This window comes from Pinus tabuliformis, chromosome 2_1 (genome assembly GCF_031772625.1).
Source record: "Pinus tabuliformis cultivar Carrire ecotype Pingquan chromosome 2_1, CPIR1, whole genome shotgun sequence".
NCBI classification, from domain to species: Eukaryota; Viridiplantae; Streptophyta; class Pinopsida; order Pinales; family Pinaceae; genus Pinus; species Pinus tabuliformis.
In genome coordinates this window covers 311,172,820-311,189,575 of record NC_142299.1, presented here as the reverse complement: position 1 = coordinate 311,189,575, position 16,756 = coordinate 311,172,820, and the positions used below count along the sequence as shown (strand labels likewise).

The 16,756-nt window shown below is 38.4% G+C and overlaps 1 protein-coding gene across 1 annotated transcript in view; it reads left to right on the top strand.

Annotated features, from left to right (window-relative positions):
- The window catches only part of LOC149200091 (homeobox protein LUMINIDEPENDENS-like), a 213,205-nt gene that overhangs the window by 43,269 nt on the left and 153,180 nt on the right, over positions 1-16,756 (top strand). The window contains exons 4-6 of the mRNA XM_089402584.1: positions 15,182-15,537; positions 15,647-15,740; positions 15,848-15,941. Coding sequence (XP_089258710.1) covers positions 15,182-15,537; positions 15,647-15,740; positions 15,848-15,941 — 544 coding nt within the window. The remainder of the gene's footprint in view (positions 1-15,181; positions 15,538-15,646; positions 15,741-15,847; positions 15,942-16,756) is intronic.

Here is a 16,756-nt window from a genome sequence, read left to right as displayed (position 1 = left end):
TCACTATGTTTTGTTATTCATATGTGTCGCAATCAGTGCCATTTTGATGTATACATCCTTACATGGTATATGATGAGAAAACTTTGCATATTTTGTCTTCAATGGTTTTTAATCTTAAAAACATTTTTCATTAAACTTATTTATTTTATGTATTTTAAAAAAAAATTAATTTGATTTGATTTTGGTTCAAAACCTGGTTTGACAGGTCCCTGGTTCAAAGATTGGTTCTAGTTTCTAAGCTATGGTTTTAGGATGGGGTGATGACATTTTTGGAAAATTCCTGCATGTTCCAAGATTTGTATTGATTCTTCTTTGTAATTAGCACATCACTCATACCATTAATGTGGTGGATTTTTGGCTAGATGAATGGATGACGAAAGTGATTGAATGAAGGGATGTTATCTTTGATGAATTTCCTACTCATGGTTCACCATAATCTTTTCCATTGCTTGTTATAGATGATTCTCAACATGTTTCAATGATTCTCTCTCCTTCATCATTATTCCTCTTAATCTTAATTATAACCTTGAATACTCTTACTACACTCCCTTGGTAGGTTATGTTAATGATGTGGACCTTATCAATGATGACTTGTACAGATCCTATTTTGCAAAAGTTTTTTCTTATATATATCTACTGAAGGCCATCTTCAACATCATAATGTGAGATCATACTAGTGGGCAATATGATGGTCAAGGGGCATAATATGTAATATCTTCTCTGTTTGCCTTATTCAATAGCAAAGGTATATGCAAATCTTGTGATGTAATGCTTGCTCTTTGAGGCTTCTTGTTTATATTTCAAGTATGTGTTGAAGATATGCTTGTAAGCTTCATTTTTGGTCATGTATGACCTTATATTGAGTTGGTTATCTATAAACCCAATCTTATTTGTTTTTGGGCCACAGACAACCTTATATTGAGTTGGTATACACCCATTCTTATTTTTATTTTGACCATATTCGACTTTCTTGAGTTGGGTATCTATAGATCCTCTCATCTATGTCATCATTTTTCCTTTTGGCCTCCTATTTAGCTTAAGAGATTGTCAAAAATAGTGTAGGCTTCACTTTTGGCCATGATCGACCTTATATTGTAATCATTATTATATTCTAGGAAACCAGATTCGTCCAAACCCCCTGGCATGTCCTAAATCCCATGAATCAGACACGATTCACTGGGACACGTGTCTTGCAGAGTGGGATTTGAGGGACATGCGAATCTTGACAGCGTGTCCCAATTTCAGGGCACGTGTCCCTTAAAAAAGTGTACCGCATGGCCAATAAAGCCCGACTTGGGCTCATTCGGCACTCATTCTTGAGTGTGTCTTCTATTGTGAGTGTGTGGGAGCTTGTAGCAAAAGGGTTTGGAAGCATTGTGTAGGTGATTCAAGCAACAGGTAAGTGCATTTTGCTTCTATTTTTTTGCATTTTTTTTTACAAGTTTGTGCATTATTTATTTATTTATTTACAACATTCATGGCTCAATCAAGGGTAGCAGGGAAGGGGAAAAGGAAGGTGAAGAATGTCCCCATTGGTTATGCCCCTCCTATTCCAATTTTATCAGGGTTTGCAAGTGTTCCCTCTATTGTAAGTGGGGCTGCAACAACAACTTCAACTGTTGAGGGCAAAATAAATTTAGAAAGACATCAGGCTCAAGAAAACAAATATCCCTTGTGGAAGTATGTCACAAGAGATCAAGGGCCAGACAAAAAGTTGAAGGGAGGAGGCAATGTTGCTTGGAAATGCAACTATTGCAACAATCATTTAAAGAGCACTTGTTACCGTGTGAAAGGTCATTTCTTGGCTTTACTAGGCTGTGGAATTGGAGCATGTACACAAGTGTCTTTAGTTAAGAGGAAAGAAATGGAAAAAGCGGCCAATGTTGGTGTAGCAAGGGTGGCTGCATCATTTGAAAAAAACAAGAATGATGATCCTATTCCGTTCTTGAGGAAAAGCAGTAACAAATTTCCATTTAAGAGTTTTGGTGGGGGTGTGGGTCAAGTAGCGAAAAGAAAGGCAATAGCACTTGGTCCAATGGGCAAAACTTTTCAGAAAGAGAAATAGGTAGAGTTTGATCTCACCATTGCATTCTTTTTCTATCAGAACTTCATATTCTTTAATGTTGCAGGCTCACCTTTATTTCATGAGATGTGCCAAGCTCTAACTCAAGGGGCTCCATTAGGGTATGTGCCTCCTGGGTCATAGAAGCTTAGAACCACATTGTTGACTAAGGCAAAGAAGGAGGTGGACAAAATGCTTGAGCCTATTAAATTCGCATGGCCAACATATGGGGTTAATATTGTTTTTGATGGATGGACAGATCCAATATGCCACCCACACATGAACTTCATGGTGTCTTCCTTGAATGGACTGATTTTATTGAAATCAGTGGATGCACTCGGACAATACAAGGATGCACAATGTATTGGTGAGTTGTTCATTATAGTTATTGAATATGTAGGTGATGATTCTTGCGGGCAAATGATTACAGATAATGCACCTGTTTGCAAGCTTGCTGGCATGATTGTGGAAGCTAAATATCCACAAGTATTTGGGACACCTTGCATTGTCCATTCCTTGAATTTAGCACTTAAATCTATTGCTTTTGATGTGCCTTGGATTGAAAGTGTTATTGAGGATGCACGACATATCTGCAACTTTGTACAAAATGATACAAATACCCTCACAATCTATAAGGAATACACCCATCTATCATTGTTGAAGATTGCAGATACACGGTTTGCCTCTTCATTCATCATGTTGAATAGGTTGAGGGACGTCAAGATTGCTCTTGGGGCCATGGTTATTTTAGAGTTTTGGTCTTTTTGGAAAAAGACAAATCAAGCTGCCTCAAAAAGAGTCAAGGACACAGTGTTAGATGATGCTTGGTAGGAAATGGTAGATCTCACTATTAAGATCATGGACCCTATCATTGCTTTGCTACTATTTGTAGATGCAGACCAACCCATCCTAGGTGAGGTTTATGAGGGATGGGATTCCGTGATTGAGTTCATGAGGACCATTATTTTACAGAGTGAGTGCCCTGAGTACGAGACATCATCAGAGGTCTTCTTCATCACCATACAAGATATTCTTGTCAGCAGATGGGACAAGAATTGCACACCTTTGCATTGTTTGGTTCACTCATTGAACCCAAAATACTACAACCATGAGTGGCTAAATGGTGGATCTTCCTGCAGATTCCTTCACATGGTTGGTGAAATTTCACAGGGGAGGTAGGATGCATTGAGGCGGATTTTTGAGGATAGAGCATCCCTTGATGAGGTGGAGGATGCCTTTGCAGAGTTTTCCACTAACATTGGTCAATTGGCAGGCTATGATGTGAATAGAGACAAGGGGGTTGAGAAGCCCTTTTCTTGGTGGGTAGCTCATGGGGCAACAAGCCCTCCTCTACAACTGTTAGCCATGAGGCTCCTCTCTTAGGTGATTTCATCCTCTTGTTGCGAGAGGAATTGGAGCACATATGGGAATTTGTATAGTGTCAAGAAGAGTATGCTTGAGCAGTCTAGGGCAGAGACAATGGTCTATGTGCACGCCAACCTTCGTTTTATTTATAGGCAGATGAGTGGTTGAAGGGAAAGACAAAGATGTGGGATGTCTTTCCTGATGATATGGGTTTGGATAACAGTGTTGGGTTGGCATTGGCCAACTTGGATCTTAATGAGCCAGTGTTCGAGCCTGTCACTTTTGATGATGGGGATACTCTTGAGGGGTCATCCTCCACACAAATAGATGCAGAGATGACATTGGATACAGAGGAAGAGGATGCAGTAGAGGAGAGCAATGGTGACCATCATAGTGATGCTGATTTTGATGATGATGATTGATGACTCATGAGCTACCTACTGCCTTGTACTTGTAGTTGTTTGGTATTTGCTATTTTTATTTGCAATTGGCATTACTACTACCTATGTAACAAATTTTGATTTTGATGACTTAATGAGAAAACTGCAGTTTCTTGTCTTTCTCCTATTGGATCATTGATGAATTTGTCACATTTGTATTTGTATGTGTACTGTTACTTTGTAAAACTTGCAAATTTTAAATTTACAATGTAGAATCTAGATCTATGTTTGAATTTGTATCATGAATGAGAATTTGTGTAAGAAATATCTAATTTTTAATATATATATATATATATATAATGTGTCCTATGTGTCCTGTTTCGGGGGGTTAACGTGCCCGTGTTGGACACTCGAATTTGGCAATGTCCATTTTGTATGCTCGTAGCCCGTCTTGAGGTAAGCGTCTTACTCCTAAGTTGTATAAATATCAAAGTGGAAAAAGTCTACCTTAGGAATAAATCGACAAGGGTTCGAAAATTGAAAAAGTCATTAAAGTCTGGAGGTTTTTGAAAAAATTGGCAAAATTTAAAAAGTACAAAAATATTCATTTTTTAGCATCTAAAGTATCCACAACATCAGATAAATGCATTGCCACATAAATATGAAAAGAAATCTAATATATAAGATGTATAAGAAGTCTAGTGCTACATCACATATCAATAGTGAATCAAGTCTTGAATCTCGAGTCCTGACTTAGTCTCGAGAGTCAAAATATCAACAAAAAATATAATAAATGTATATCATGATTCATCATCTACATGTCATAAACTAATCAATCATTGAGTTCCTCTGCCTCTTTTACTGGAATAGGGAATGGCTTTGCCTTTTCCATTAGAGGAAGAAGGCCCTGCACTTGATGCTACAAATCGACTTTGTCATCCTCTAGAAGCAAAAATAGGAGGTTGCCTCTATCCTCTGTTGTTGTACATCTTGGATGGTGTCACCTCCTCCTCCTCCTCCTCTTGCTCCGTCTCCTATTCCTGCTTCTCTTGCTCCTCATTTACCTCATCCTCCCTTGTAGTTGCTACCTCCTCTGGCTCTAGTGCCTTTGGATCCACCTCTAATCGACCAGGGATTGAGTCCATGATAGGCTTCTCAGACTCAATCCTCCATACGACAATGGTGACCATATGGTCCAATGAGATGGCTTTTGCGTCAGGGGTTTTCTGAAGTTGTCTCACCCACAATTGATAAATTTCCTCCTCTTGGGCAGTGACAAACACCTCTCTCCACAGGCATGAATTGCAAAGGTTAGAGTGCAAAATGAGTGGAAAAATTGGCCTTTTTTGAACTTATACGCTGCTCGACAACTCAGTCACGAGTTTTTGGATAAACTCTTGATTTTATGCCGAATTTTACGATTAAATCCAAAGTTTTTTCACTTCTGAAAAAATTGTGAAAAACTCAGTCGATAAAATCGGCAAGTTGAAAAAATTGGTTGCCTAAGGGCACCCTCAAGTGTTGTAGTGTCTTTCGTATATGGGTTTCTCTCCTTCTAGTGAACTCAATTTTTTCTCTCTCTAGGTGTGCGCCCCACCACAAGCGCCACAGGGATGAAGTTTGACTGCAGGCTGACTATTTGACCAACGTTGACTTTTGAGCATTTTGGTTGGTTTTATGGTTTACCTGTTAGTTTCTCTAAAACTCAGTTAACTAACTTCTAAAAGTAACAAGTAAATGATTGAAACTGAAATTTAACCTCTTCCAAAAGTCTGTTGAGTTTTTCTAACTTAACAAGCAACGAAAATAATAACAATAACCCATAAATAAAAACACAGTCACATCACCATAAAGAACACACGATTTATCGAGAAAACCCAACACAGGAAACCTGCTTGTTTGGTGGCTTCTATTAAGGCGATCTCAACAATTATTCTTCAGAAAAGATTAAAATTAGATGGAAGACCTTCCTTATGATAAAATTTGATCTAAAAAGACAACTCGACCTTGCTAGAAAAAGACTTAGCTCATGACCCCCCTTGCATAGGCTGCTCTTTACGAATTCAGTGTAGGCCGTATGACCTTTTTGCACGTTTGTTCTGTGCTATCTGAGTGCAGGACGTTGCTGCTTGCACTTTGCAGCTGTTGTGCCCTCTTTCTTTGTTGCCCTAACGTGCTGTTGAAGCCATATCTGCACTTAAGCTCTGCTAATTTCTTCCTGAAGCTCTCACCAGACAAATCTGATGGCCGTAGTCTAACCAACCTTCAAATTTGCTTGAAAAATCATGGAAATTTGGCAAGATTTTGATAAAATCCTGTAGGAGTTATTGTAAATCCAGTTTATAGCTGTCAAACTTCAAGATTTTGGGTGCCCCATGGGTTTTTGATGGTGTTGAATCCATTTCCATCATCAAAAATACGATTCAAGCACTCCTTCTGCGAGATTTTTTGAATTTTTTTGCTAGATTTTGGCCATTTTTGGTCGTCCGGGGAAATTTAACGCCTCGATAGATGATACCAATCTGATGCATACTAACTCCATACAACCCCTTTTTCCCCCTCAAATTGACCTGGGCCCACACTTTTGATCTCAAGGCTGAAAATAAAAAGATCTAAGGGCTAAGATTTATTTGCTGCCCACCATGCTTTTGATCTCAAGGCTGAAAATAAAAAAGATCTAAAGGCTAAGATTAATTCGCTGCCCACTTAGGATAATTTAAAAATTTCCTACGATAAACATCAGAGAAAAATTAAATATGGCTTTAGTAGAGTTCTGGTGGGTCCCTTGCCAAATTTAGTGCATCATTAAATTTAGATGGACCACTTTTTCTCTAACTCCAACACTCCCTCTTTGAGAGTAAGTGGTTCTCCACAACACCCAACTTATCTCTTTGAAACACAAAGCTACCCTTTGGTAAGGCCTTAGTTAATATATCTGTTGTCTGCTCTGTTGTAGGGACGTAGTTAATATATATGTTGTCTCCTTTGTTGTAGGTACGTTTTGAAGCTGAATCTTCCCCTTCTGCACATAATCTCTGAGATGATGGTGCCTGATTTCAATGTGCATGGACCTATAATGAAACACTAGATTGTCAGAGAGCTTGATGCAATTCTAATTATCATAATGAATGACTGTTGGCTCCAAATTTTGACTAAAAAGCCCTACAAGTAGCTTTTTCAGCGAAATGGTCTCACAAGTTGTCATGCTTGAAGACACGTATTCAACCTTTGTTGAGCTCAGCTACTGATCTCTGTTTCCTGCTGAACCAAGAAACAATTGCTTACCCCACACTGAATGTGCAACTTGAAGTGCTCTTTCTGTCTGTTGGACTCCTTGCTTAATCTACATCTGCAAAGCATGTGAGCTTCACTTCATCTACTCTCTTATACAACTACTCAAAGTCAACTTTGCCCTTGAGATACCTCAACACATGCTTAGCAACTACCCAATGCACTCTTGTGGGTTCTGCCATAATTCACTGAGTTGGTTTACTGCATAGAAAATTTCTAGTGGCGTGTTCACCAAATTCATAAATGACCCTATCAACTGCATGTAAAGTGTAGCATCAAAACGTTCTTCTCTTCTAGCATCTATCTTCCTCTAATTTGTCACTAAAGGAGTGGCCATGGGCTTGAAATCTTGCATCCTAAACCTCTTGAGAATCCTCAGAGCATACTTGCCTTGTCCCATGAAAATTTGTCCGTCACCCTGCCAAACCTTCGATCTAAGGAAATAATGCATCAACCCTATATCCTTCATGTCAAACTCTGATGCAAGATCAATCATGCATTCCTTGATGAGCTTCTCGTCCCTTATCAAGATGAGATCATCAACGTACAATACAAGAATGAGAGGTTTCCCCCCAACCACAATAAAGTATAGGTTAGGGTCAACTTCACTCTTGGTGAAGCCCAGTCCAAGAAGATAACGATGTGCGAATACCATTCCTTTGGGGCTTGCTCTCGCTTGAACCTGCACACGTGCGACTCCCTGCTATGCGTCTCAAACCTCTCTGGTTGTTCAATGTAAATTTCCTCCTCAACTACTCCATTGAGAAAGGCTGTCTTAATGTTCATTTGGTAGATTTTTCACCCCATTTGTGCTCCCAATGCAATAATAGTCTTGATGATGGAGTAACGGGCAACTGGAGCGAATGTTTCGTCATAGTCTATGCCCTCAACTTGAGTGAAGCCTTTGGCCACAAACTTGGCCATATACTTCTCTACACTCCCATTTGTCCCATGCTTAATCCTGTAGACCCACCTGGATCCAATCGCTAGATTATGCTTCGGTCTTGGCACAACCTTCCAAACATCATTCGGCATAATGGAGTTATATTCCTCAACCATATTGTCTCTCCAAACCCGCTGTGACTCGACCTATCAGAAGCTAGAAGGCTCTGAGTCAACTCGCTCTGTAATAAGTGCCATGTAGCCAGAGTACCTCTGTGGTTGATAGCTCTGCCTGAAGCTATAGTTGGGTGCCTCAACCCTATCCTAGGCCCCTCTTGAATAAACTTTTTGGCTCACTCGGTCCTCCTTCTCCCTGTACTGGGAGTCACTAGCTGAATGGCTGCCTCCACTCTCTCATCTTTACCCTCCTCATCCGGCACTGTCTCCTCTTCACCCTGCCATATGGCCTATCCACCCATTGACTGTGACTGTAACTGAGAAGCTAGGTGAGCTTTGTGCTTGGGAGCCTGCTGCTCCTCCACTTGTTCTGCACACTGCTTATTCTCCAAGGACTTCCTGAGAGCCTTTGCCTCAAACTTCACATCACGTCTAATCACTAATTTTCTCATCGCTGGTAGGTAGTAGGTACATTCTGTACGCTTGAGATGTCTTACTATAGCCAACGAAAATACCTTTTTTAGCTGTGGGCGCCAACTACTTCTTGCTATCTTTGGGCACATGGCAATACACTAAACTGCCAAAGATGTAGAAGTGAGATAAATCAAGTTTTTTGCCTATGAATGCCTCCTTTGGTGTAACTTGTCCCAAAACTTTGTGTGGACTCCTGTTCTGTAGGAACATTATTGTGTTGCATGCCTTTGCCCATAGAAACATAGGCAACCCTTGGTCATGCAGCATAGCTTTGGCCGCTCCAACAATATTGTGGTTCTTTTGCTCAGCTACCCCATTCTACTAAGGATTATGGGGAGTTGTGAGTTCTCTCCTAATTCCTTCCTTGGCACAAAGGTCCTTGAAGGAATTTGAGATATACTCTCTGCCATTGTCACTTCTCAAGGCCTTGATTTTTCTACCTGTCTGGTTTTCAACTAGGGCCTTGAATTCTACAAACTTTGAGAAGACCTACTTCTTCTTCATGAAAAATATCCAGTTTTTTGTAGAATGATCATCAATAAAAATGACATAATATCTATAACCCATGAGAGAAGGAGAAGAGAAAGGGCCACATACGTCTAAGTGTACCCCATCTAGTATGGCTGCAACTCTGCTATCTTGGCTGGGAAGGAAGTATTCGCGTATTTCCCAAGTGTGCAACCCTTGCACACGTCACGCTGGTCTACGTTGCATTTTAGTAGTCCTATGGCTATCTCTTGCAATATCTTCAACGCCCCATGGGGCAAGTTCCTCATCTGTCTATGCCAAAGTTCCCTTGCGTCCTTGTTCTGTTCACGTCCAACCTTGCTGGTCAACACTGTTGCTGTGTCAAATTGTAATTTGTAGAGCATCTTCACGCTTACTCCTATTTGCTTGGCCTCCTTTGTTGAGTCAAAGAGTTTCAAAAAGGCTTTCCCTATTGCTGAAAATGACGTCATACCCTTTGTCGTCAAGTGCTAAGACTAAAACATGATGTTTCTTCAACCTTGGTACATAGAGGATGTCCCTGAGAAAGGGGATTGCCTGACTCCCTCTCAATTTTGATAATGCACACAACCATGGCTGAGTACTTATCATCATCACCAAGCTCTATGGTGATTCTCTGGTCCTTTTCAGTACGCTGGCTAAAAAATATTTACACCAAGTCATATGATGTGAAACCCCATTGTCTATGAACCATACACTGCTGGACGTTGAACTTACCATGCATGCAATGAGATAAAACTCTCTTTGAAATTTGGAATTTTACTCATCTATTTCAGCAATAGCTACTACTTGGTCCTTCTTGGACCCTTTCTTTCTTTGTGGACACTTAGTAGCATAGTGTCCAAATTGATGGCACTCGAATCACTTTATTTTGGATAGGTCTTTCTTCCCCTTTGCACCTTTGGAACTAGACACAGTTGGTCTTGCATATTTCTTGCCTTTGCCTTTGGCCCCTTTGTTAGCTAGGGCAAAGTTCTCCTCATCCTCCTATTTGACATGAGTCCCTGACCTTGTCTGCCTTCTGATTTCTTCCTACATGCAGTCACTCCATAGTCACTCTTAGTTTGGAAGCTTCTCTTTGCCTATGACTGCATCATGGAAGTTATCACAAGGCTCGTGCAACCTTGACAATGCAACACTCACTAGGTCATTGTCTGAAACAATCTCATTCACCCCAACAAGCTCATCTTCAACCTGGTTGAAGTTGGTTAAGTAGGACACAATGGACTTCCCTCTTGGCCACACGTATTTCCCTGAGTTTTGTCTTTAAAACTAACTTTCTTATTTCACTAGTACCTTGATACAAATTCAAGATTATTGTCCACATCTCATGCACTGTCTTCTTGCTTGCTATGAGAGGAATAATATGGTCCTTGACCCCCTCAAGGATTATTCTCCTTGCCCTAGCATCCCTCTTGTTATGCTGAGCTAATTGTTGAGGGTCTTGAGGCCGAGTCATGAGATTTTCTGCAAACTCCAATATTGTTGTTCTTTTGCACAACCACCCCATTCTACTGAGGATGTTGATTTTTAATGTACCTTGGACAAGTGGTTTCCCATGGGTTAGTCTCTACCTAGGGAAAAGTGTCCAAAATAATTCTTTTCCTAAGTGAGACTTTATAAAGTGAATGTGACTTTATAAGTGGTAAAGCCAATGTTAAATTATAAAGTGAAACGTGACTTTAGACATGAAGTACAATGTGGGTACTTTATTAGATCTTAGCCATTAGATCTTAGGGTTGCCCAAAAGTCATTTAGGGAAACAAAAGGGAGAAAAGAAAATAGACACTGCATTCATTCTTCATGAGCAGATTGGAGAAAGGAGGCTGAAAGCTAGAGAAAAGTTTTGAAGGATAAATTTGTTGCAGCAAGCTGAAGGAGTGATTTCTGGGCAAAGCTAGAAAAAAAAAGGCAACCTAGAAGAGCATTAAAGTCATATGGAATTGTCCAATTGAAAAATGGAAAATGATCCGAGGGAACATAATGAAAATAAAACACCAGAGCATTGTAACTTGGTCTCTCTCCTAGCATTGGAGGCTAGGAGGAAGGTGGTGATGAGGGTTGAGTTGGTAGTTGGATTGTCGGCCTTAAATTTGTATTCTTTGATTCATCTTGCATTTTAGCGAGGGTTATGCATACTTTCTCTTTTGGAATTGTCTATAGGTTGGAATTAAGCGGTAATCAATTTGGAACTAGGGGTGGAAGAGGTTTTACCTTTAAGGGTATTTGGTGCAAAAGCGACATCTCATAATGAAATAATGCCAAATATCTTTGATCTTTCTAGTATGAAAAAGGGGTCTTAAAGAAACCATTGGCGTCCTTGAACATGCAATAATATTGTTCCCTGATCTGATAGTAGATAAGAAATGAAGACGAAGCAATTTTTAGATTGGGTTCTTAGCAAAGTTTACAAATATAATGCTACCATTGCAGTCCAAGTCACCTTGTTTGTGTTTGATGACCATCAAGTTCGGAAATGAATGGTTAGTGTAAAACAATGTGACAATATTCAACATAGGTTTGAGGAAATATGTGATTCTACATTTGCATTTGATCCAAATTTAGATAAATTTAACTAAATATTATAACCAAATTTTGAACTTTAATGAATTTAATCGAATTTCAAATTTAAATGAGTTAATCTTTGCACTTCAACAAATTGATTTGATTGCCTATGAACTTCAATTTTCAAAATTCTTCAAGGATTAAATTCAATGAAAGCGATGGCTTAGTCTTTATGTGATGTTCAATCTCTACTCTAAATGGTGAGAGCAAACACTAAGCTGCACTATAGGGATCCTGAACATGATAATTGTGTTCTGTTTTATCGAGTGGAGATGATGCTGTTCGATATGTGGAGAGACATTAGGCCATGTCACTTCTAGGTATGCTTTGTAGATCTCTGCTCTAATGTGTTTGCTAATATCTCTCTTAGCAAGGAAATGAGCCTTGTGGAGAACACAAGAGGGAGGGTTTCTCAATATTTGGATTCATTTGCTGAGGATGAGATGGAACTCTAGCATACCAACAAGTATCAATCCCTTGTTAAGCAAGCTGCTTAGAAGGTTTGATCAAGGTAAGGATTGGCTTGAGTGAGACTCATATATGAGGAATCTTGAGAAGCATGGTTAGAACTTATCTCGACCGTTTGAGGTTTAGAAGTCCAAATATGCCCCAAATATTTTCTTATGTCGCATTAGACTTTCTTAAATTTTTTATTACATAGAATTGCAGTGACGTGCTAGTACAAATTTGATTTAAAGGTTCAATATTCTTCCAAGGATTGTTCACATGGTAATAATTCTTCCAAGGATAGTAATGTACTAAGTTACCAGGATTCGGATACGGATTCGGATTCACTAGATTTTTGAAAATCCAAGATCCGAATACGGAAAGGATACGTCAAGTACAAAAAAATATAATAATATTCTTAAATTTTAAAAAATTTAATATTTTAATGTTAATGTTAATAAATTTAATATATAATTTTAATATTTTAATTATTATAATATTTTAATGTAACAGGTAGAAAATGTAATATTATAATATTTAATAGAAACATCAATCCAAAGCTAGTCTCTAAGTAACATTATAATTTAATTATAATACTCTCGAGTCTCATTCTAAGTTAAAAATATTTACACATTATGTTATATTTCTATAATTACACATAATAACATTATAATTTAATTATATTTACACATTATGTTATATTTTTATAATTACACATAATAACATTATAATTTAATTACAATACTCAGTTAATTAGAATTATAACATAATATTCGAGTCTTTCTGAACAACATTCTGTAAGACGCTTTGTAAATTACAATACTCTCAAGCAATGAATATAATATCGCCGGATTTTCTTTCCTATCAACGACGATGAGGAAGAAGTTGATGTTTTGTCCATGAACGGTTGCCGCCAAGTTGGATGAGGAAGAAGTTGACGTTTTGTCCATTAACAGTTGCTGCCAAGTTACAAAGCTCACCTGCTCTCAAAGCTCTACAAACTTGTGCCTTCACCGTTGCGGTCAACTTACAAACCGTCGCTGCCTCCTCCGTTGCCTCTTCACTGTCGCTTCCTCCTCCGCTGTTGCTTCACTGCTTCGCTGTTGTGGCTGACCAAGACACAAATCAAGACAAGACAAAACCTGAATTTTAAAAAATCGGCTTTTAATTTTTGAAATCCGTTGATTTTTTGTGAAGGATCCAGCTCTGTCATCGAGATCCGTTTCTAGGCGTCCGGATACGATTCCGAATTTCATGGATCCCAGCTAAGGCATATTTTTGCCGGTTCTAGCCGGATCCGGATCGGATACACGGATCCGTAGATCTTGGACCCTCGACCAGTGGATCCAGTAACATAGGTAATGTATGAAGCTATATGACTCTAAGTTGGATATAAAATGTTGATGGATGGGATCAAATGACTTTACTTCTTTTGACAGACCTTCAAAAAAATTTCAAACTAAAGCCTTCTCCTTGGGGGACTTGTACGTTATGCTTTCTTGTTCTCAATGTCTTGGGGATTGTGGAGGGAAGTCCTTGTAAGAAGTCTTTAAGAAGGTGTCAAGTCAAGTGTAACATGGAAGTGTTATTGTTGTTGCTTGGGCAATCACTTCCATCTCTTTAGTGAAGGATGGATATTACACAAGGGAGGTTTCCTTAGTAGCTTGAAGGATTCCTAGTCAAGAGGCGACCGAAGTCAAGGTACTCACAATAGCACCACTAAGATGTAACAATCAAGGTGAGAACAAGGTGGTTTATTCAAAGCAATTTCCAGATTTGAGTGTATGGAGTTTCTAGGACGATTTAAGATGTTAGCAAGCCAATATAGGTCAAAGAGCATTCTAGACACTATAAAAGAAGAAAAGCTATGGTTGTTACGAAACATGAACAAAAGATGATATATTTCAGTAACAAGACAAGTTATTACAGTAGCAACTCCGCCTTTAAACAAGTAAATAATCAATACAAACTAGGGCTGAAATTATGAATTAAACTAAGGTTTAAGCAACTAATTAACTTTGAAAATTGAAAGCCCTAGGAGGGCTGCAAAATAAATCAGCAATGGAATATATCATGACAAGATCAATTTTTAACTATACAAATCCTTAATAACTCTAGAAGTCCAGCCTAATTATGGTTGAAAATGAAGGTATAGGTGTTATAAACCCTTTTATTAAACATAAAATAAATGACAAAATTTTGAATTTATTGACTGACTAATAGGAGTTCTCTGCTAGGGCAATCTTGGAAAATATGCTGAACAATGTGCCAAAAATGACATGTTAAATACGTTTGTATTTGATCCCTTGAGTCCACTCTACCTTCACCACATTCCAGTGAAATCTTATTATGAAGATCCCCATTTGTACCCATTGGCATCAATATTTGAAGAATATCTTCCATACTAGGAGGCTCTGGAGTAGCAATTGGAAAGTGCCCAGAGAGTCTCCTATGGCTTTCAGAACCTTTGGTTTCCATACTTGAAGTGGCAAACTTGCCAAATGAACCCATTGAAATTGAAATGCTCATTCCATGGAAGAAGAACCAACTCGATATTGCCAAACAACCAATAACCTTTGGCAAGGACAGCCTTACCTTCCCTGACATCCACAATAAGAAAATACCACTCAGAATATTATGATATAAAATGTTAGATTTATCATATTAAGCATTACTCATTGATGATGCAATAATTGAATCATTCTTTTGGTGTGTCTGCCATGGGATCATCAATACCTCCACAGATCTCATACCTGTACAGGATGTTTGTTGCAATTAAAATGTTGACAAGATAACCTCCATATTTATATTCAATGATGAGCGTATCTGATTTTATGTTTTTGATCAATTGTTGATTGGTTCTTACTCTATATAATACTAGTGAAATTTGGTAACTGCCTAAACAATATATGCATATTATGGCCATTTTATTAAGAGTTGGATGTGTATCTCTTCTGCTTTTCATGTTGTCTGAGTCACATGTCTAACTAAATCAGGGTCGTCCCAAGCTGAAAACTACACTTTTTTGTAGGTAAGGGAATTTTTCTCTGGACAGCGTTCACGTGTACGGAGGTTTGTTCGACAGTCAATGGATAAAGAAAATAATATGCAAATGAGCAATACTTTTGAAGATAGTGATCAGAATTCTACTAAGCAATCAAGTTGTTTAACTGAGATGTTGCACTCAGAAAGTGAGGTTGGAAATAGGGTTGCTGTCAAGGATTTGTATAAATTACCAAATGATGATATACTTGGTGAAAGAGAATCATTCGATTCAAATTTTATCAAAAGGTTTTTCTCCTTAATGAGGAAGGAAAGCACATTTTCTGGCCAAGTGCAACTATTGGAGCGGATTTTACAGATACATGATCAAACAGTTTTATGCTGGTAGAGATGAAGCTTCCTGGTTTCTATCCTAATTTTGGAAAATATTGTGGAATCTTGCATATTCTTTTACCTAGGATCAACTTTCATATTGATATATAAAAGTTCGCAGGTTTGTAACTAAAGGAGGTATACCAATTCTGGCGAAATGGTTGACCCTGGCATCAGTCGAGGAGCAAACAACTGTGCTACACGTTTTATTCAAGGTTTTTTCTGGCAGTGCTAATATATGACTAGTAATTATTACTAATCTTTTTGTAGGTAATGTTTTCTGAGGGATTCGACATAAGCTTGGATTTTAATACGCCTGCAGGTTCTTTGTCATTTGCCACTGCATAAAGCCCTCCCTGTTCAAATGTCAACTGTCTTGCAGACTGTTAATAAACTTCGATTTTATCGTACATCAGGTATAATATCAAAGCTTCTTGAGTGTGTCTACAGTGTGATTTGAAGTTTCTTGTACTAAGTTTGATTCTTTTCTTATTTCTAGCCAGGGCTTATTGTGCACTTCTATTGATCTGCTTCACACATTCCCTGTATTTGTCCTGACTAACTACTGGGGATTTATCCCCATATGCATATGGCTATTGTCATGGCCGATACAATTAATGGACTGCGCCACCACACTAGGTACTTGTGGTGTCTCTGGCACTACCCACCTGTTTTTGACTTGAAGTAAGAAACTAAAATACAAAAATACAAAAATAAACTAATTCTAATTTGACTAACCTTACTCATTATCCACAGGAATGAATTCATTGACATTTTAATTCTTCCCATTAGCAAAATAAAAGAAGCTGTAACCCAGTCTGCTAGAAAAAGCTAGCAGGCTGGTAGACCATAGTAGTGATTTATCACGATTCACCACTCCAGCTTCAGACAGTTTTTCCACCAGAATTGATTTTCATCTTGGGAGGATATGTTTTCATTTGGAAGAGCTGGGAGCAGCATCAAAATCAGCTTAGGAGAAGGCTTGCAACAGAGGGCTTTCAGATTGCGATATCAAACATTAGATGTTGAAAGGAGTTTTTTCATAGATGGATTCTTATATTACCATTCTTTTCTCCATCAGTTTTAGTTTAAAAATAAGGGGGAATAGAAAAGGCAATTCTTTTTCTTTTTCTTTCATTTTACTCATAAAACTTGAAAGACAATATTCATCAAAGTAAAATTCCAAGACAAAAATGGCAAAAGAAAGCCTATCTCAATGGGAAAAACTGGT